This window comes from Lactuca serriola, chromosome 2 (assembly GCF_051521515.1).
Source record: "Lactuca serriola cultivar US96UC23 chromosome 2, Lser_US96UC23_V15, whole genome shotgun sequence".
Lineage (NCBI taxonomy): Eukaryota > Viridiplantae > Streptophyta > Magnoliopsida > Asterales > Asteraceae > Lactuca > Lactuca serriola.
Window position 1 is genome coordinate 179,714,522 of NC_136409.1, and position 23,316 is coordinate 179,737,837.

A 23,316-nucleotide genomic window follows, 5' to 3' on the forward strand; every position below is an offset into this window, starting at 1 on the left:
TCAGCGCGAATCGAACTCTCAGATGCTCCGGACAAGAACACATATAGAAGCATCCCTCAATATCAGAAATCCATCTCATCGCAGCGATCGGATCCCCCGTCCCATCAAACTCTGGTGGCTTCGTGTTGCTGAACTCTCGGTACAACAACAAGTCACCCCCTGTGGCCTCACAGCAACAATGGCTGCGGTGGCCGCAGCGACAGCAACATCAATAAGAGCAGCATAACGCTCGTCAAAAGTCTCGATCAGGGTGGTCTTGATAGACCCAAACATCTCTGGTATTTCGGCTCGGATGGCAGCAACCACCTCCTCGTGAATCAACCTGCGGATCTCCTCATCACTAACACCACTACTCTCAGGTGTGTGGCGTGTCCCAACCATGATGCCTCTGAAATACAACATAAAATATCAGAGACTCGCTCGAGCATACTCGCACTGGATAACTCAACCCTACTCGTTCCCTGGTACCCCAAGTATTCTTACTTGAGTTGCGCACTGCTCCGGTGTCTTCAGTAATACGGGCCCAATACTACTGTCCACACTGCATCAGTATTCACCCCAAGTCCTCCTCCTAGGATCCCAAATCCCAAGTACTCTACTTTCACTATGCATAGTCTACTCTCTAACAGATCTCTCATAAGCTCCTCGCTGTTATCTATTCACTCTCAAGCATCCCCTAGCAGCAAAACCCCTAGGCTAAGGCATCACAAATCAGGCCACTCTAGTCCTAATAATAATACCTAGCCTACTATAGCATGCATAACATATTATCTCATATCTCATAACACATAATATAAGGGTGTTTTGGGAAATCACAGTTTGGGTGCTGGCTGATCGTACACACTACTCTGCTCTGCTCTTTTCAAAAACTTTTTACTCCTTGAGAAAAATTTGTGATTTTATTTTGAAAATCTCTCAAATCCTCAGTTTGAGTTCAGATACGCCCGAAGGTGCACCCGAATCCTTCAAACCAAGACTCTGATACCAACTTGTAACACCGAAATTTTCAAACAATTTTTCACATTTTAAAAACACACTTTCATTCATAAATATTATAAAAATGTCACTGTATCACATATCAATCCATGGAAACACAACCCAAGATCATAATGTATAAAAACTCCTCATGTGTGTACTGATCATGCCGGCGCTTTCCCACGATCCTCACTAGTACCTGAAACACATAACACCACACTGTAAGCATAGATGCTTAGTGAGTTCCCCAAAATACCACATATAACACATAATAGCCACTCGAGGCTATAACTCTGTGGACCCTCCGGTCCTAACTCTGTGAACCTTCTGGTTCTAACTCTGTGAACCTTCCGGTTCTAACTCTGTAAGCTCTAGAACATACACGACATGTATCACATAGAAATAATGCAGTGTATAACAATCACATAAATAACATACAATATACTTTGTCATATAACTCTAATTACCACTCTAGGTAAAGTACAGTGAGAAGACTCACCTCGGGTAACTTGGTAAATCTCAAACTCGGTAAAATCTGGTCTAGCCTCCGCCTAATCACATGGAATAAACACTATAATCAATACAACTCTCAAGGCTAGACTAATCCCTCTCTTAGCACTCTCAGAAGGGTAAAAGACCATTTTAACCCTTTCATGGCTCAAAGACCCTAACATTGACCAAACCCTAAAAGTCAACCAAAAGTCAACTCTCCGGGTTATGCTGCGCGTACCAAACCTGTACGCTGTGCGTACCCGGCAACCTCACAGAATCGGGGAACACGACCCCCTACGCTGCGCATACCGGGATTACGCCCCGCGTAACTCCCATTTTCAGACTCCTTAGCTTTTGGGGTCTTAAACGGTTAAGACCCACGTCCAACTTTCAAATCTGACCACCCCTAAACCTCTTAATCCATAAAGTTGGTGACTTTAAGCCTTTCCATGGCTGTAAAGGTCACCAACACCCATAACATTCCATTTCCAACACTAAAAAGCTCATAACTCAAGCATGACTCCATAACAACGAGCAAGTTGGGATTTTTATGGATCAACATCACACATAACACCGAAATGGGACAGATCTAGGTCCATGGAGCCCCTCTTGCTCATAAAGTCTCCACCTTTGGGACTTAAACCTTAGAAATGGACCATAAAACACCAAACCAAAATAAAGAGGAAAGTTCAACTTTTTACCTCAAAATGAAGCTCCTTCCTCTGAAGAACTCAGATCCAAGCTTGAACTTCAAACCCTAGCCTCCACAAGCTCCTCTCCTTCTTCTTCACTAACACACAAAGGCACCTTTAGCTCATAACACTCACACACAAGCTTTAGGACGAAGGAAATGCTCTCTTAGGGTTTCACTCTCTGAAATGGTGGCTGAGGATAAGGCCTTAGCATTCCTTTTATAGTGCACAAGCCATAATTAGGGTTTGCATTTGGGTCCGCTACGCCCAACGTACCTAGGCGAGTCCGCGTCCAACTTAAGCGCATGAGTACGCGCAACGTACTCTCCAGTACGCCCAACGTACTCATTTGCAACTTTTTCCACTCAAGGGCTAATCTTGACAACTTGACAAAAGAGAAGGGTTAAATAGCCGTACCTGGATTTCGGGATGTTACACACACTTGTTTATAATGGTTCACGAAATCGGGATTGACAAACTGATCGTCCAAAAGCATAGAAATTATCTGAACAAAATCTTCAAATTTGTATGAAACATTCAACAAATCCATCAAGGGAAAACAAAAAATAAAGTAAGAGCATAAAGAAACTCTTGAATAACCCAACTCGAACCAGTTTATACTGTGAGATGTCTGGTGGCGATGGTGGAGCCACTTAAGGGTTAGGGTTTCCGGTGTGCGATAGTGGTGTTGATGGTGGCAGCGAGATAGAGTTAGGGTTTCTCGTCTCGACATAAGTAGAACCGGGCGGCAGATGTTAGTGAAGGTAACGACAACGTCAACAGGTTGGTGGTAACCGAGGCTATCGGAGATTGAAGAGAGTAAGGAGGGACACGAAGGAGATGCAGGAGAAATGGCGGCTGATGGAAGATATTAGGGTTTTCCAACATCTAGACATAGGAGAAACTAAAACCAATAAGTTACAATGATACACGTGTGTTGTAAGCTTAATAGGATTGTACATGGTGTTATACGTGTTATACCTCTTAATTTTCAAGAAATAGGCAATATGTTTAATAATATATATATATATATATATATATATATATATATATATATATATATATATATATATATATATATTGACATTAACGTTTGTGTATAATGTCTTCTACACATAACTACAATACCTTTCTGTAGATTTGATAAACTTACAGGATAATGTATTCCTCAGTGAATGCATAAAATAATGCTTTTACAACTTGTATGAAAGATAAATCACTATATATCTCTTTGATGACTTCAGACTTTTTTTCCATGAAGATTTAATAGCTTAAGCCCTTATATGGAGAGAGGTTCTAACGTGGTAATGTGACACTTTATAATAAAGAAAATACAAAATAAAACAAGAGAAGACATAAAAAAACAAGTAAAAACTATAAAATTTCCCCTAATCGTGAAGTCGGCTGCAAATGAAGGGCTATAACACCGTTTTTGCTTATGTTTGTCAAGGAAGAAATTCTTTTGGTATGTAAGATTACTTAAAGGACTGCCTTTTAGTTTTCAAATTTTGTGATACCTAAATTGTTAATAAATGATATGTGAAGGGATGATTTATGTAACTTTCTGTAAAACTAAAAAACACACCGACCAAAATAGGTTTCCATCAAATTGTACACTTTCATCTCCTCTCCCCAAATCTTAAAACAAAAAATCAACTCTCCTTCGCCCTCGCCCTGACTAGAGCGGTTGTAGGGCTTCTGTGACGTCTTTTTATCTACCACCGGCGCAAATCACCATCGCTATCCGCCGTATTACATCGTCGGAGGTAACTTATTCCATCTTATACTCTGTCAACTTGATCGTGTTTCCCGATCAAATTTCACAACATTTGAAGCCCTAATCATGGACAGGACTCACTGATTGATCTATATATCGTGTGCATTTATTAAGTATATTTTATCAATTTTCGTCTCGATCACAGTGTTTTTATTCATTCTCAGATAGGCTGAGAGGGCGTTCGAAGGTTTGGTTTTTCTATTCGCGTTCACTGTGAGATCTGCTGAACAGAGCCTGCGTGTGTACACACCTGATATTTGTGGAGGAGAGAGAAACCTAGGGCTAGGGTTTTGATGCGTTGTTGCGGATTGAGAACAAGGTTTGCGGGTTGGATTCTTCGATTATGGCCAACAACCATGGCGGTTCTGGATCCAAGTTTGTGTCTGTAAATTTGAATAAGTTATATGGGCAGCCTTCTCATCATAATTATCCACCTCATAGTGGCTCTTATGGATCGGGTGTTGGGACAAACCGTGCCCGACCTGGTGGGCATGCTAGTAGCGGTGGTGGGATGGTTGTTCTATCAAGAAACCGTCCTCTGCAGAAGGCTGTCCCGAAGTTATCTGTTCCACCCCCCTTGAACTTGCCTTCACTGAGAAAAGAATATGAGAAAATTGATTCATCAGGGGCAGGCGGAGGGGTGGCTGGTGGTGCTGGTTCAGGTAGTGGTTCAAGACCAACTTCTTCAGGTATGGGCTGGACCAAACCTGGAAATGTTGCTTTGCAGGAGAAGGAAGTTGGTGGTGATACTCTGGCTTCAGAGAGTGTGAATTATACTGAAGGTGCAGCAGCTACCAAGGGAAGTGGCACTTATATGCCTCCTTCAGCTAGGTTTGGTGGTGGACTTGGCCATGGAGATACATCATCAGCTCATCATCCAAACATGCCTACTCTAGAGAAAGCTATGGTGTTGAGAGGAGAAGATTTTCCATCTTTACGGGCTGCTTTGCCTTCCTCATCAGGTCCTGCACAAAAACAGAAGGAAGGATCTTTCCAAAAGCTGAAACAGTTAGTTAGTGAGGAGTCATCCAATGATCTAAGAAACAATTCTCGTTTCAGTTCACCTGCTCATATCCAATCTTCCCATCGCATTGCAAATGGCATGAATGAAAACGGTGGGCAAAGTCCAAGAAGATCAAACAGTGCACGCCCGGATCATGCTCAGAAGCAAGAGGACCCTCTACCACTTATACGGTTGAATCCAAGGTCTGATTGGGCTGATGATGAGCGAGATACAGGTTATGGGTTTGCAGGAAGGAGTGGCAGAGATCAGGAGTTTCCCAAAAGTGAAACATATTGGGATAAAGATTTTGATGTGCCTAGGAGCAGCATTTTGCCACATAAGCCACCTAATAATCTATCCGAAAGGCGTGGTCAGCACATGGGTAACATAGCAAAGGGTCCCACTTCTGAGGTCCTTAAACCTGATCCTTACCGGAGAGAGACAAATATGCATAGTAGGGAAGACAGGGAAAACAATTCTTGGAGGAGCTCTTCTGTTCATGATGATAGATCTACTGTTCCTCAAGTTATAAGTAACAGAAACAATGTCACTGTGCCAGATAGTTATAACAACAGTAAATACACGCCAGCTTTGGGAGACAATGCTCACCATGGTGTGGTTTCAGGAAACTATGTGAGAAGGGATACAGGGCAAGGGAGACAAGGGGGACAACGCCACTGGAATCACTCTGTAGAATCCCCTAGATACCAGAATGCTGCAGGGTCAAATTATGGTAGGGAGAAGTCTTCTTTTTCAAAGAGTGAGCGAAATTACCTAGACGACCCTTATCAAAAAGACTTCAGTTCGAGTGTTTATGATGAAAGAGACCCATTTACTGGAAACCTAGTTGGAGTGGTTAAAAGAAAGAAGGAGGTGATTAAACAGACAGATTTTCATGATCCTGTTAGGGAGTCTTTTGAGGCTGAACTTGAAAGAGTTCAAAAGATGCAAGAGATGGAACGACAGAGGGTTGTTGAAGAACAAGAAAGAGCTTTAGAGCAAGCACGTAGAGAAGATGAAGAGAAACGAAGGGTAATCATAGAGGAAGAAGAAAGACGAAGAAGAATGGAAGAAGAAGCTCGTGAAGCTGCATGGAGAGCAGAACAAGAGAGGTTAGAAGCCATTCAGAAAGCTGAAGAGCAAAGGGTTGCTCGTGAAGAAGAGAAAAGAAGGATGCTTCTTGAGGAAGAGAGAAGGAAACAAGCTGCCAAACAGAAGCTTCTAGAATTGGAAGCTAAAATCGCAAAGAGGGAAGCTGAGGTTGGAAAGAGTGGTGGAGATGATGAAGTTCCAGCTGGTGGAAAAGACAGTGATGCATCTATGGATTCAGATCTTGATAACTGGGAAGTTAGTCAGAGAATGGTGGAGAGAATTACAACTTCAGCAAGCTCTGATTCATCTGCAATTGACAGACCCTTTGACAGGCCTCAGTTTTCTAGAGAAGTTTCATCTAGCTTTGTGGAAAGAGGAAAGCCTGTTAATCCATGGAAACGTGATGCATTTGAAGTTGGAAGCAACTCATCTTTCTTACTCAATGATCAAGAAAATGGTCATCATAGTCCCAGGCGAGAAGCACCCATTGGTGGGAGATCTTTTCCCAGAAAAGACTTTTATTCAGGAGGTGGATACATGTCATCAAGGTCTCCTTTCAGAGGAGGAATTCAAGATCCTGATACTGATGGATTCCCTCATGATCACAGATGGAATTCTTTCGGGGATGGAGATTCTTATGGAAGAACCAGAGATATCGAGTCAGAATTTTATGACAATGTTGGTGAAGTCTGGGGACATGGACAGGGGCATTCTCGTGGAAATAGGTTGTATATGAATAATTCAGAGTCAGATAAGCTTTATCCATATGGAAGGTCAAGATATTCCATGAAGCAGCCTCGTGTTCTTCCCCCTCCATCCTTATCATCTATTCCTAAATCTTCAGTGAGAGGGGAGAATGAACTTTCTGCTCCTTCAAGTTCTCTGGAATCAACTGCAAGAACAGGGGGGAGTTATGGTGGTGTTCAAGACAAGCTTGAACAATCTGATCTTGTTGATGTTCAACAAGAAATCATGGCGCAGAAGTTGGAAAAGAATGACACACTAAGATGTGACTCACAATCATCTCTTTCAGTCTCAAGTCCACCTAGCTCCCCAACACATCTCTCTCATGATGAGCTGGATGATTCTTCTGTTATCCCAACTGGAGGTGATGGAAATGAGACCCCTGAACATGATGCAAATGATGAACCTGGAGAAGTTAGAGAAGTGACTACAATGGCAGCAGGTGATGATGATGAGGAATGGAGTCTTGAGAATCAAGATGAGATGCAGGAACAAGAAGAGTATGATGAAGATGATGATGGGTATGGTGAAGAAGATGAAGTTCATGAAGGAAACGATGAGAATATAAACCTGACACAGGAATTTCAGCACATGGGTCTTGAAGAGAAAAACTCGAATAATGTGATGGAAAATTTAGTCTTGGGATTCAATGAAGGTGTTGAAGTTAGAATCCCAGGTGATGAAACGGATGTGAATACAATTGAGACACCAGAAGAAAAACAAGATGCAGTTGATTCAGTCAATTCAGTGATTAATGAATCAGTTGTCCAGCCTCAAAATGCGACATCAGATTCTTCTACCACTACACATGCATTACCTTCTGTACCAATTCAGACAGATTTACCAGTCAAACTCCAGTTTGGGTTGTTTTCTGGGCCTTCTTTAATACCATCTCCTGTTCCAGCCATACAAATTGGATCGATACAGATGCCTCTTCATCTTCATCCACCTGTTGGTTCATCAATGGGCCACCTACACCACCAATCACAACCTCCTCTTTTCCAATTTGGTCAACTAAGATACACATCTCCTGTTTCACAGGGAATTCTTCCAATAACTTCACAATCAAACATTCACCAAACCCATTTCAACATGAATCAGACTTCAAATTCTGGAGCTTTACCTAACCAGTTCTCTCAAGAAACCATGAAAAAAGACAATCATGAGAATTGGTCAAGGGGGTTGACTGGAATTGCATCCAAACCAGTTACACAAACCGAAGAGAAGCTACATGGCACTCCTGATAATAACAAATCTTCTCAAAAAGATGTGCCCTTGTCAAAGGCTCCAGGTCCTAACAAGGGTAAAAGACCAACATACCCCCCGAAAAATTCCGGGTCAAGATCTTTTCATGGGTACGACCCTTCTCCTGTTAACGAATACCGGAAAAACCGACGCCCAATTCAACGAACCGAGTTTCGAGTCCGTGAAAATTCCGATAGAAAACAGACACCTGGCATTGGTTCTTCTAATTTTGATGACAAGCTCAAACATATGGGAGCTTCTAGAAGCGGGTATAGGCGTCATATGGTGCCTGTTAAGTCATTGAAGCGGGTTGTACCTGATGGGTCGGGTTCTCATGAGATGAAAGAAACTGCAAGATTAACACCACCCAAGACCCAGTCAAGTGAAGGTGGTAACTTAAAGAGGAACATGAACATTCTAGAAGAAGAGGTTGATGGATCTGATGCACCATTGCAAAGCGGTGTTGTACGTGTGTTCAAGCAACCAGGGATCGAATGTCCAAGTGATGAAGATGACTTCATTGAGGTCAGATCAAAACGACAGATGTTGAATGATCGACGTGAACAGAGAGAAAAAGAAATCAAGGCAAAATCACGTGTCGCAAAGGTTATTACTTTTTATTTATTCTACACTCAGTTTTGTTCTCTTTATGTTTAGTTTGAGTGTTTGACAATTAACATTATTTTATTAAAAAAAAAATTATCAGCAACCACGAAAGACACGTCCTTCTGTTCAAGGCTCAAATAAAATCTCTGTTTCATTGGTTGGTGAAGCATCAAAGAAGGAACCTTCGGCTGACTTTTCAACAGTGTCTTCTCAATCTCAACCATTGGCTCCAATTGGCACTCCTGCTGTGGATACTAACAAGTATTATATTTTCTTATATCAAATGGAAAAAATAGTATTTAAATTATTTGTTATAATAAATTTAGTTAACTATATACATTACTTTATAGGACTCCACAAAGAGGATCTGGTATTGTGGAAGATAGTAGTTCAAGTCGCATGTTTGAGACTGAAAATAAGGCTGTTGACGATGTTCAAACATCTTTGGGTGACTGGGGTAATGCACGAATGGATCCGCAGGTGAACAGTTTTTAATTTTTTAATTTCTTGTGAAATGTCGAACTAATTTTAATACAACATACATACAGGTTATTCCATTGACTCAAACTCAACTTGATGAGGCTATGAAGCCTGCAAGGTTCAATACAACACATGTAACATCTATAGGCGATCTTACCAATACTAATACCAATACCAATACCAATACCAATACCACCACCTTGGTTACTGAACCCATCTTACCATCCTCATCAATCTTGACAAAAGGAAAATCTATTTCATCATCTTCAAGCCCCATCAACTCTCTGCTTGCTGGTGAAAAAATTCAGTTTGGTAAGCTTATTTTTTTATTTAAATTTTTAAACATTACATTATATCTCAAATTAATAAAGCTAAGCTATAATTAACAGGGGCAGTTACCTCACCTACAATACTCCCTCCTAGTAGCCGTGTTGTGTCGCATGTGATTGGGGCTCCGGGGTCTTTTCGTCCTGACATGACTCAAAACATTTCAAAAACCGAAAATGATTGCAATATATTCTTTAAAAAAGAAGATTCTGAGGCTGAAGTTGAAGCTGTTGCTGCCATTGATAGAGATGAGATCGTTGGCAATGGGGTGGGACCCGAAACCGGACCCGTCTCAGTTTCAAATGGTAATGTCGAGTTTATTGTTTTTCTTTATTATTTTAGTTATTAATTTAAAATGTGGTTTGCAGATCAACAATCTGGAGGCCAATCTAAACCTGAAGAATCTCTAAGTGTATCGCTTCCTGCTGATCTCTCTGTTGAAACTCCACCAATATCATCTCTATGGCCACCATTGCCTAGTCCTCAAAGCTCATCAACCGCCCAAATGCTTTCTCATTTCCATGGTCCCACACCTTCTCACTTTCCATTCTACGAGATGAACCATCATCATCCTCCTCCTCCTCCACATCATCCTCATCCCATGATGACTGGGCCTGTTTTTGCTTTTGGCCCACATGACGAATCCGGTGGGACCCAACCCCAATCCCAAAAAACTACAAATTCCGGATCAAATCCAAGACACATGCCGCCACCCTGGCAAAACCATTCTGGAATGGACTCGTTTTACGGACCACCAGCTGGATTCACGGGTCCCTTCATCGGTTCCCCGGGCGTGCAAGCCCCACCACATATGGTGGTGTACAACCATTACGCTCCGGTCGGGCAGTTCGGGCAGGTCGGGTTGAGCTTTATGGGTGCCACTTATATTCCATCTGGGAAACAACCAGACTGGAAGCATGATCCCACAACATCTTCTGTTTCTGTTTCTAGAGGTGAAGAAGACATGATGGTTTCTGGACAACGACATCTTGCCCCTGGCTCTCCGTTATTGCCCATGGGCTCCCCTTTGACAATGTTTGATGTCCCTCCTTTTCAGGTAAAATTTTATTCATCTTAAATCATTTTTCAAAATTTTTATTCATTGTTTTTTTTTTTTTTTTGTATGTTTCAAAGTGACAAAATTCGATTAAATATGTAAAAAACAGGCTGCACCAGATATGCCGCGGTGGTCCCATGTACCTCATGCAGTTCCAATGTCACTACCTTTACAACAACAGCCACCGGAAGCTATGACTGGACCTTCACAGTTCAGCAGCCATGTAGGACACCCTGTTGACCAGTCAACGTTTCCTCCCAATAGATTTTCGGAACCTCAAACCTCAACTCCATCGTTCCCTGATGAACTTGGGTTGGTGGTGGACTCATCTGGGCCGTCCATTTCCACTACATCTGCTGCTCTGGTGACCGGTACAACCACAAAGACTGTTGATGTAGGTGGTGAAACTACAAATGCTTTCAAGAATCAACAACACCATCATCAACAGGGTAATAAGAATTTGTCTTCTTCTCAACAGTATAATAACAATAATAACAATCATCATCATCATAATCATCATGGTTATGGGTATCAAAGGGGTGGTGGAGGAGGAGGGATGTCTCCTAAAAACAAATCAATGGGGGGACCGGGACCAGGACCGGGGCCACAGTGGTCCCCCCATCGTAGGACTGGTATATTCCATGGAAGGTACCAATCCATGGGGCCGGAGAAAAGCTTTCCGCCTTCAACAAAAGTGAAACAGATTTATGTGGCCAAACAGCCGGCACCGGCTGCTTCGGGTGGGTCGTCTTCAACAGCTGGATGAGAATATGTTTTGAGGATGTTGATTGGAGTTTTTTTTTTTTTTTTTTTTTTTTTTTTTTTTTTTTTTTTTTTTTTTGTGAGAGGAGTTTGATTGATAGATAAGTTGGGTTTATGTAGTAGAAGTTGGTAGTACAACAACTATTGGTGTTCTTAAAAGTTGGAAAGGTAGGAAGAATTGGGGGTTTGGGTTTTGGTTTTGGTTATTATTGTGGTGTAAAATCGGAACTTTGATATAGATAAGTTGTTTGTGGGTGTTTGATGTATTGGAATTATGTTGAAGATCATTGAAATAAAACCTCCTTTTCTCATCCTGTTTGTTATTAGGACCGATTTGTGAAATTAAAGATGATATAATGAAAGTACATTGCATTCAGTTGCATCTAATATAGCTCTAAATTAGTTACTTGTAATGGTTTTATGCAAGTATGTATGTATATAAAATGAAGAAATAGTAATATACTTCTATAGATGCAATAAATAGCAATATACTTCCATAAATGGTTATAACTGCAAAAAACAACAGTATAATTTATGTACTGAGATTGGTTATAAGTGCATGAAGTAACAATATATTTTCATCTATTTGTGCATTATAGCATCATATTTATCTATAGCATCATACGAGCCGTATGGAAGATAATATAATATGCAAGTTTTATTTAGAGCTCATCACTATTTTAAAATAACCGATATATAGGTTGTTACTATTGGAAAATATGACTTGTTTTACCTTTTTTCTATTAGCCATCTATATTTATAACTTATAAGTGCTTATTTTACCTTTTTTTTTTTCTGCATTTAACTTTACCTCTCTCTTATGCAATAATATTATTTCATTTTACCATCCTAACTATATTTGACTGTCCATTCTTTATTATTATTTACTAGTCCATTTATTTGATAAATATTTAATAATTTCTTATTTATCAAATATTAAATTCATAGCGATTATAGATAGATGGTTTAATCTTAGTTTCTTTGAAATATGACGTATGCTTAAGAAATAACAAACTAAATAAAGGGAATTTTAGATAAATAGAACTATTAAAATTCTCAAAGAAGCTTTTTCAAAATGTTAACCACCAGGCGGGCTTTTTAATAATTGGTTAAAGTTAATGGAAAGAGACGGCTTAGCCTATCACTGAGTTCGATTCCAACGGGTGGCCTGTGCGATGTAGTCCCAAAGCCCCAAACCACCTTATCTTTTCCTCAATATTTGGTGATTGATGTCACTCCCAACTTATTTTTGATTGCCACTTTCACATTTAGTATGTTGTCCAATATTGTTCTGCCACATGTCCACCATGGCATCTTCCTCTCATGCAAACATTTAGATCCATACAACATAGCTGGCCTAATTGCCACGTGTAGAATTTCCCCTTCAGTTTCAATGGGAGCCTCCACTTTAACCATCTCGCCTCTATATTGTCTCCTTCCTTATGAGGATCATTGCCCTCAACTACTACTTCTAACACCCACCAATTACACTAAACTAAATCCTGGCAACTTCCTCAAATTCTTTGCTTCAATACAAGACCTAACTTTATTACCCTCACTCCACCTCCCACTTCCTGCATACACATTATAAAGCATCACATACACTCCCGAATTCTCTGGATCCCTTTCGAGAATCAGTCTCCCTATTTCCTCCCCGATTTCAATCTCTCCATGATTCAAACAAGAACCCAATAAAGACTCCAACATGCTTACAGAAGCCTCAAATGGCAACCTCCTCACAACATCATAAGCCTTTTTCACTTCTCCTGTTCTACCCAACAAATCCACCATACAACCATAGTGATCCATCCGTGGTGAAATTTCATCATCTTTTAGCATCAATTTAAACACCATCCATCCTTCATCAACTAATCCAGCATGACTACAAGCAGACAAGATATTAATGTATGTCGCTTCATCAGGTTTGAAACCCGAATCTCTCATTTGTGTGAATAAAGCAAATGCAGCTTCACCATTACCATGTAACCCGTATCCATGAATCATGGTATTCCAAGAGATGATATCTCTAACAAGCATTTCATCAAACACATTCTCTGCATACGATATGTTCCCAGATTTAGCATGCAAGTCAATAAACGCATTGCTTACAGCTACATACTTGTTGATCCCCTTTTTTAAAACATAACCCATTACACAGTTTGTAAGGTTGGTATGGTTTATCTGAGCACAAGCTGAAGTTAAGCTCAAAATAGTTATATAATCAGGTTGTATTTTCACTCTAAGCAAACTGGAGAACAAAGAGACAGCCATCATGGCATGATTTGATTCCACATGAGCAGCTAAAATAGCATTCCAGATTGAAATATCCCCTTTTTCTCCCATTTGAAACAAAAATTTGCATGATCTTACATCACCAAATCGACCATATACAGATATGAGAGAAGCCATGAACAAGGTTTCAAGCATGATACTCCATCTCCTAGTTGCATAAGCATGAATTGACTTCACTTGCATTCGTGTATAACACATTGGCAACAAATTTAATAAGGTTACCTGATTAGGGTTTTCCCCATCCTTCATCATTCCAGCAAACATCAAAATCCCCTCTTTATGTACCATGTGAAGATGATAACCAGTTATCAGAGCATTCCATGAAATCACATCCTTATTGGGTATCTCATCAAAGATCAACTTTCCTGTATCGAGTTCTCCACAGTTCATGTACATGCTGATAAGTGCATTGGCTAAAGAAACATCAGATGCATAACCAAGTTTTATACCACAGCCATGAACAGCCATACCTTGAACCAAATTTTCAAGATTCTTGAAACAAGGGAGTACACTTATCAAGGTGACTAAATCAAATTTCACACCTTTTTTCTGCATTTGGCGAAGAAGGAGAATTGCATTTTCATCTTCTCCATTGTGTACACATCCTGATATTAGTGTATTCCATGAAACGTTATCTCTTACATCCATTCTTTCAAATACACAAAAGGAATAGCTCATTTTGTGACAATCAGTATAAAAAGCAAGTAGTGTGTTAGATAAGTTGAGATTTGAATCAATCCCAGTTTTAAGACTAAAAGCATGAGCAGATTGACCTAAACGAGTTGCTTCCAGTCCAGAACATGCAGAAAGAATGTTTATTATAGAGACTGCATCTGGATGAACACCATGAGCCTGCATTTCACAAAATGCAGCTAAACTCATATTCCAACACTCATTATAAACATACCCAGATACCATAGCATTCCATGACAAAAGGTTTCTGTAGTTCATGTGATTAAAGAGGAATTTAGCTGAATTCAGATGACCAAACTTTGCATACATTGACAAAATGGTGGTGGCAATAGCTGGTTGGTTTTGTAACCCTAATTTGATAACATATGCATGAAGAGACTCACCATAATCAGTTCCAGAAGAAGGGATTATAGACACAAAAGTGACCATATCAGGTGTGATATGATCACGAGTCATTTCTCCGAATAGCTCAATTGCATCATGAGATTTCTGGTTTTGTGTGTAGGCAGAGATCATGGCATTCCACATGGTAACATTCTTTTTTGATGTATAATCAAATATACCTCTAGCAATGGATAAATCTTGATTGTTGCCATACATTGAAATGAAAGCAGGAATCAAGAAATCATGTGTGAAGTACCCACATTTTAAAACGTGCCCATGGAGCGACTTTCCTATCCTTAAATCATCCAAACGAGAGCACACTGGAATTAAGCTAGCGAAAGTGCTCACATTAGGGTTCAAATCTGTAAGTCTGATCCGGTTAAAGACATGGATAGCTTCGTGATTAAGTCCATGAAAAGAATACCCAGAAAGCAATGCGTTCCATGAGACCAAATCTGGTTGAGTAATTTCATCATGCAACTTGCGGGCAATACTGATATCACCATTTTTTGCGTAAAAATCCACTAAAGCTGTCTGCACAACTACATTTTGATCGAACCCAGTTCTCACAATAACGCAGTGAATCTCCTTACCATTCCGAACAGCGTTTACGGCCGAACAAGCCTTGAGGACGAAGGGGAAGGTAAAATTATCCGATGGGCAACTAGAAGACTGGCAAAATTTATACACAGAAAGAACATTCTGGTACAATTTATGATCATGTAAGCACCTGATGGTCAAATTCTGCAAGAACAAGGTCGGGTTGATTCTGGAGAGGGTTGATAGAGCTGATTGGGGATCATCCAGATCAAAGCATCGTGTAAGAAAATTTCCCACAACTGCCTCTTGTTTAAAGAAACCATGGACGATAAGGTGAGATTTCAAAAGCTTCAAGTGGGTAAGTTGTGTGCAGGCGGCAAAAAGAGCTGGAAGTTTGCCGGAGGAAGTATGGTATTGGTGCATGTTGTTACAGAGTCTAGCTTCTCGGCATCCCGCCGATTCAAATAAAGCTACGTTTATAGTTTTCTATAACTATTAACCAATTGAATTGGCCGATAACCTTTTTGGTTCCTAACGTATTTTAATTAGGACGATTCTTATTATACGTTTGTTTTTGCTGCACATGTGGTACATAACATATCTAAAGTAACTATGCAAACCGTTAATAATTTATTTTTAATTAATTAATACATTTATTGAAATTATTAATATTACATATTGGGGTTCACTCCCCACACACCCATTCTCTTTCCATCACATATACTTTGTGACCAAAGGATTTTTAGTTTAGTGATATCTGATGTTGTCGTCCATTCTTGAGATTGAAGGTTCAAGTCTCGTCGTGAACATAAGTGAATTTAAGGTGTAGTTTAGGAGATTTTCCATTAAAAAAAAACATATACTTTCCTTTTTAGTCTTTCTTAACTATTCTTTCACCGGAAACCGCTAGCCGCCTTTGGTTTTTATTTCAGATGAAGTTTGTATTATCATCTCCTTCGACAAGACCATTCATATAATTGATTTTTGAAAATCCAAATAAGCTACTACTCCGATAGCAACGCCGACGACTCTTTCCCATTCAAGCTACTCTGACGCGCTCTTTCATCTTCTTTGGCAAGACCTCTAAAAATCCAAGTCAGCCAAAACAAACTAAAAGAAATCGATTTATGAAAATCCTCATATTTTCATATAATTCCTTGCTATGGTAAGCTCCAACGTCTCCTCCGTCTTCTTCGGTAACCTCGTTTCATCCAACAACGATATCAAACAAGATTTCCTCCCATCAAAGTTGCGTATCATAGTTTTCGTGAAATCCCAAAATCTATTATATTCCAGCTACGAGGCGGATGTGTGGTTTAAGGTATCTACTCCAATGAATACCTATATCTCAGGGGATTTTTTTTCAATCTTGGTGAATGTAAACACTCACCCCCAAATCTTGAATCGTTCTCCTCTTTTACACATGTGTCTTCTCCAGTGACCGACATGGTTATGGGATTTTGTGTCTTCACCGGTGACACTCTAGGTTTCAGCACGCAAAGCCATCTTGGCTACTCTATCATCGGTATAACCAAATAATTTTTCTTCTCCGATGATTGACAATGACGTTATTTTCTAAAAGATAGAGAAAAAGAATGGTTTCGGATAAAAGAGGTGGGACATGTTATTTTTTTTTAATAATTTCAATAATAGTATAATTAATTAAAAAGACTTTAGTAAGGGTAACATAGTCATTTTAGGTATGGTAGAGACTAAACATGCAAAAAAACATATAATAGGGATGATCCGAGTTAAAAAAAATACGTTAGGGATCAAACACGTATGTTAACCCAAACCACACAGACGATCCGTTTAATTTCCTCTTAATCTTAAAATGTTATTCATAGTTGTACATCATAACCTAAATAAAATGGAAAATTTAAAATGTTATTCTTGACTTTATCTCTCACATGTACACTCAATAATAACATATTTGGAATAAATATGGCAATCTTTATTGTTGATCCAAAAATACCCTTTTTAAAGTCATCCCACTCTAATTCTGTGTTCCCGAATCCCATGTCATTTTAAGGACAAAGGTAAAATTTAAGAAGAAAGAGGAAATATGAAGATTTTTGATAATAAACTTCTTAACTATGGCAACAACTAAAATCCTTTTAATTCTTTCGAACTTTGATACAAAAAAATACAATCTACATTTGGATTTTATTCATTTTATTTTTTTCTTTAAAACACTCACACCGGTGCAATATTAAGATATTGCAAATGGTGGACCAACTAATCACTATTCATCTGTTTTTAGAAGAAGAAACTGGTGGGCCATTATAAAACATTTGCAAATCTTTTATATATAGCAAGATGAAGTCCTTGGTGGTAAAAAATTATTGCTTAGTGGCATTGCAAAGTATATTTGAATGACCCATGTGGAAGATATTAGTAAAATGCGGCTTTGTTACAAGACTCAAAGTCAAATGAGTAAAAAAAAAAGTCATTTTATAAAATTTGTTATGGATTTCTTTTTACCATAATATAACTTTTTCTCATATTGAAGGTTTGATATAGAAATATCATTAAGCGGAATCACATTCACATAAATATTCTATTTCAATAGATAGAAATCATTTCATTGACAATAAGATAATCAGGACCATAATATTTCATCAACAAAAAATACCATGTTACTAGAATACTAGCATACCAAGAACATAAGAACATATATAAGGCTGGCCGGTATGGACAACACCTACCGACGTTATCCTAATGTGGCATACCAAAAAACGTCGTTGCAAGCATGGAACACCGCCTCTATTCGTGTTTTTGCACTTTATGTTACCTGGCATTGCTGTGGTAACAAAAGAAAACGATGTTGTTTTGAATGTTGGCTTCTTACGATCCCCTTTGTGCAAACTGGTTTACCAGAAGACAATAAGTTTTCGATTTGGGCAATTTTGACCCCATAAGTTCCACATTCTTATGAATTAAACACCTAGCCAAATTTGTCTTACAAATCTGATTTCCAAAAAAAATATCATTTGGAGTCTAGACTTATATAATCTATTTTTTTGTTGTTGTTATTATTATTAATTATTATTAAAACAGTGTGTTTTATGATTTATATTTGTTTTTATAATTATTTAACAAACAAACAAAAAAGAAAATAAAAAGGATGACATGAAAATTAGAGGGTATTATAACATGTTATTTGATATTGCTTTTTTTCACACTTGGTGTTATAACACCATATATGACTAGGATGGTTAGGTGACAAACTTTTGAGTGTGATAACATGTAGTAACATGTTGCCCATACCTAATAGCCTAAATACTATTGTTTAAGATAACAAAAGCCTTGAGGCGAATAAAAGTTTCAATAAAAGTTACAATATGGAAGAACCAGTTTTTCCGGTTTCGATTAAACCGGTATAAAAAGCTATTTTTTATTCAAAATTTTCTCCAACCAAATGATCAGTTTTTCTACTCAAAGTTTACTAGCAACAAAACACTTTTTTTTCCGGTTAAAAACTGGTCCAAAAACAGGTCTTCCAAATTTAAGAAAAAAAAACCACTTCAAAACAACCAATTTTTAGTCGGAACATCTAGGAAAAAAAACCTATTCATTTTTTTTATTGGTTAAAAAAACTGTTTTATTTTGTGCACCTCTATCATGATGACAAATATTTTTCTTGATCTCTCATTTTTCGTTATACAACCACTAGTTTGTGAGACCTATGTATTACATGTGTTTTATAAAAAAAAACATGAAGATCTTACGGTTTAGAAAATTTAGATTTATAAGAAGAAAAAGAGAAATATTTAATTATTAAAATTAAAATGCTTATTTATCTTTTAAATATTAAACTAATAATTTAAATAAATAAACAACTAAATAATTAGATTCAATTTAAAATTTAAAAATTATAAGAAAAATTGTATTAATAAATTCGATATACATTTATTATTGCATTTATTACATTTAAGTATTATATGAAATTTAATAAAATAGAAAAAAAAAACATAAACTAACACATAAATATATTTAATCTGAATTTACCACAAAATAACACTATGACATAGTGATAAATAAGGGGATGACAAGTAACAAAATTATATTTATTTATTAGGGGCATTATATAGAAAGATTACAATGAGGGCCTTGGGTCGATAACAAGGCCTAATACCAAGCTTAATTAAAACATAATCAAATACAATCATACCAAGCTTAATTAAAGCATAATCAAATACAAGCATACGTAAATTACTACTGAAATTAAGAATGACTCAAATCCAATTTATATGTTCGTGTGATAATTGTGTTATTGAAATTCGTTTGATTTCAGATTGTGGTTGAAAAACAAAAGAGATCAATTTTATTTAAAATCTAATATTGAAGCTAAAATCTATAATCTATTTTGTGTTAACTAGCATGATATATATTGTTTTAAGGTAATCATGTTCAAAACTTTTATGAGTTCATCCTAATTAAACTAAATAGTGGATGCGCTCATTTTTTTTTTTTAGATTTAACTTCAAAACACAGAAATATCACTTGGGTTGAATAACAAATAATTGTTTATGTTTTTTAATCAGGTATACTCGAAGTGATTGTTTTCTAAATTTGATATGTTACGTAAAATGTAAAATTAAAAGTTTTATACCGATACAAGCCCTGCCATTACCAAATTCTAGCTCATATATATATATATATATATATATATATATATATATATAGAGAGAGAGAGAGAGAGAGAGAGAGAGAGAGAGAGAGAGAGAGAGAGAGAGAGAGAGAGAGAGAGAGAGAGAGAGAGAGAGAGAGAGAGAGAGAGAGAGAGAGAGAGAGAGAGAGAGAGAGAGAGAGAGAGAGAGAGAGAGAGAGAGAGAGAGAGAGAGAGAGAGAGAGAGAGAGAGAGAGAGAGAGAGAGAGAGAGAGAGAGAGAGAGAGAGAGAGAGAGAGAGAGAGAGAGAGAGAGAGAGAGAGAGAGAGAGAGAGAGAGAGAGAGAGAGAGAGAGAGAGAGAGAGAGAGAGAGAGAGAGAGAGAGAGAGAGAGAGAGAGAGAGAGAGAGAGAGAGAGAGAGAGAGAGAGAGAGAGAGAGAGAGAGAGAGAGAGAGAGAGAGAGAGAGAGAGAGAGAGAGAGAGAGAGAGAGAGAGAGAGAGAGAGAGAGAGAGAGAGAGAGAGAGAGAGAGAGAGAGAGAGAGAGAGAGAGAGAGAGAGAGAGAGAGAGAGAGAGAGAGAAGAGAGAGAGAGAGAGAGAGAGAGAGAGAGAGAGAGAGAGAGAGAGAGAGAGAGAGAGAGAGAGAGAGAGAGAGAGAGAGAGAGAGAGAGAGAGAGAGAGAGAGAGAGAGAGAGAGAGAGAGAGAGAGAGAGAGAGCCCAATGCTCACTTTGTGTTTGATGCTGGCTTCCTTTTAAATGACAAAGATCATAAAAATTCTAATGATTGAAAAAACTCAACTAATATTCGTTTTTGTTAATTTGTAACTTCACATGCAAGTCTATTATTCTCTTAAATATAACATTTGGTAATATTCCATTCAGATAACATCAAACTGAGGTTCTTTGGTACAAAGCAATATATTATATACCATGAGCGAATCTTCTTCACTTTCCGCCCAAGAAATTTGGTCCAAAGATTCAAAAATAAAAGAACGTTCTTTTTCTTTTATATGTAAATGGAATTTCTCAAAATTCATATCCTTTCATGGTATTAACAGAACATTGTAATTATTACATAATTTTGTGAAACTTATTTTATGTGTTTTTTACTGGGTTTGATAAGAGGTTGGATCTGATTAACTAAACAGATTTAGATCATTCGATATCACAATTAGAAGAATTTAATTTGATTATTTTTTCTAGTTTGGGATTGTTTGCCATTTCTAAAAAATAAAAACAGATTGTATCCAACCTGGCAGTCTTTTAGTTAATATTTTATATTACCTTTTTAAAGCATGATTGTGATTCTAAATAAACATAATCATGCATATCGCTAAGAATATGTAGTTACACAAAAGTTATCTAATTCATCGAATTGTTTTTGGCTTTTTGCAAATCGATGAGAAAGTTAGGCTGTATTAATATTCTTCCTTTTTGCCGACTTATTCGAATATTAATATCTACCCATAAATCATTATGTGTTTACAAAAGGAAATATTCACTGTATGTGGATCATATGTGAGATTAATATCTGTAATAATTGTATTTGATTTTAACTTTTTGAAAGAAAAAAAGTGTACCAAAGGATAAAATTCTTGTAAATCCTTGAACAATTTTGTTTCAATTGGAATATAAGTTTTCAAGTCAAATAAATTGTTCAAGTTTATAAAACTATAATACTTTTTAAGATTCGTATGATTATAATTTATTTTATAAATAAATTGTGTCTATAGTGATGTATAAAAGGAGAACAAACCATACTTCATTTTATCAAATCAAAACCTGTAATTCAAAAAATGTCAAGCAAGAGTTTCTTCAATTTCAAATATGGTGTTTCAAGAAAATCATCTCCAAAAACCCCACCACCACCGCCGTCAAAACAACCACTCCAGCCATCAAAACCCAGTTCGCCGGCGGTTTTCCAGCCGAACGCCGGCGAGATGAGACGAGTGTTCAATAAATTTGACAAGAACAATGACGGCAAGATTTCCAAGGAGGAGTACAGTTCAGCCGTCGGCGCACTTGGTGGCAAGAACGCTAAATCGGAGGTGACCAAGGCGTTTCAAGCCATAGACACCGACGGCGACGGGTTTGTTGACTTTGACGAGTTTATGGAGGCGCAGAAGTCCGAAGGTGGAGTCAAAACGGGGGATATCAAGAGTGCGTTTAAGGTGTTTGATCTGGATGGAAACGGAAAAATAACGGCGGAGGAGCTGTTACAGGTGCTAAGGCAGCTAGGAGAGAGGTGTAGCTTAGAGGGTTGCCGGAAAATGGTGAAAGGGGTGGATGCGGACGGCGATGGGATGATTGACGTTGATGAATTCATGGGTCTAATGACTCGGACCATGAAATTAGCATAAAATGTTATCTCTAAAATGTTTTACCATAAAAATTATTGGTTCAAATCACTTTTTACATGAGTAGTAATATTTGAGCTACTTATTATTAGTGTGCAAGTTTTTACCACCATTTGGTAGGATTGCGGCAATTCTATCCTATGCTGCTAATAAATGTAATGAGGCAAAGTATTCTAAAACATTTCATGTGATTTTAATTAGATTGTTCATGAAACTAATACCAATAATTGCTACCAAATACAATATCAGTTTTAACGACATCCAATTCTAGAGGTGTGTTAGAATTGAAATCGATTAACCAAAATCCAAGAAAAGAGGTTGATTATGAGTAGAACTAATTTATAAGGTTAAATATCTATAAACACTAGCACTAGCATACTATAGGAAGATGCCTTAACTGCTGTTATGTGCTATATATATATATATATATATATATATATATATATATATATATATATATATATATATATATATATATATATATATATAGTAAGAAGTATATCGCCATACTGAGCTACTCACCTCTACGACTATAGAACGATATGAAAATCACAACGAGCAGTAGAGTCCTCAATAATGAAGGAGGTCCAACACCTTAGAACGTCATAGTAGGAGCATATCAAATTTCGATAAATGAAGCACGAGCGATGATGCAAGATTTGCTCGATTAACAATGCATTGAGTTTTGGAATCTACTAACCTAAGAATTAGCGAATGCTATAGGCGTAGCGTCAGTGGTCAATAAACCAATAGTTGTTGAGCAAGTCAACAATGGACCGGTTCCCTGTCATCTAACGACAGTCCAGGAAGGAAATAATGACTCTGAGAGTTATCCAGGACCAGAAGAGCCAGAGGTCCGAAGGAATGATGAACCTAGGGGCTATTGAAAGTATAAGGATTTCATGACTTTAAGCCGTCATCATTTAACGGGAAAGAGGATCCGGTGGGAGTAATGGACTGGATCTCGGAAATGAAGCTAACTTTCGTCACATGAGGTTGCATTGGCAAGATTCAAACCACCTACAATGTGAGATAATTTAAGGGTGCAACGATTCATTAGTGGAATATGTTGTGGAAAACATTAAGCCCTAACAAGCCGTTGCAACTAATGTGGGAAGAGTTTTTGACCCACTTCAAGAGGAAGTTTTGTTTAGATGAAGATATGTTTGAGTTGGAGAATTAACTC

The 23,316-nt window shown here is 37.8% G+C and overlaps 2 protein-coding genes and 1 pseudogene across 4 annotated transcripts; 2 read left to right on the top strand and 1 right to left on the bottom strand.

Annotated features, from left to right (window-relative positions):
* The first annotated feature begins 3,766 nt into the window (after positions 1–3,766).
* Positions 3,767–11,563, top strand: LOC145087547 (uncharacterized). Of its 2 annotated transcripts, none has more exons than XM_079025511.1 (8): positions 3,767–3,925; positions 4,101–8,626; positions 8,727–8,887; positions 8,977–9,106; positions 9,175–9,418; positions 9,496–9,738; positions 9,802–10,490; positions 10,600–11,563. In XM_079025511.1, exons 2-8 carry the CDS (start codon positions 4,280–4,282, stop codon positions 11,254–11,256), a joined length of 6,471 nt encoding a protein of 2,156 aa, XP_078881637.1. In that variant the 5' UTR covers positions 3,767–3,925; positions 4,101–4,279; the 3' UTR covers positions 11,257–11,563. The 2 variants fall into 2 exon arrangements, with proteins under 2 accessions (XP_078881637.1, XP_078881638.1); XM_079025512.1 differs by having other exon boundaries at positions 3,771–3,925; positions 4,105–8,626.
* A 750-nt stretch (positions 11,564–12,313) lies between these two features.
* Positions 12,314–15,693, bottom strand: LOC145087548 (pentatricopeptide repeat-containing protein At5g39350-like). The gene has a single exon (XM_079025513.1). The coding sequence runs from the start codon at positions 15,582–15,584 to the stop codon at positions 12,738–12,740; it is 2,847 nt and encodes a 948-aa protein (XP_078881639.1). The 5' UTR covers positions 15,585–15,693; the 3' UTR covers positions 12,314–12,737.
* A 5,836-nt stretch (positions 15,694–21,529) lies between these two features.
* On the top strand, positions 21,530–22,330 carry LOC145087550 (calmodulin-like protein 30 pseudogene; annotated as a pseudogene). The gene has a single exon (XR_013700830.1). The product of XR_013700830.1 is annotated as a calmodulin-like protein 30 pseudogene (transcript).
* The last annotated feature ends 986 nt before the right edge of the window (positions 22,331–23,316 follow it).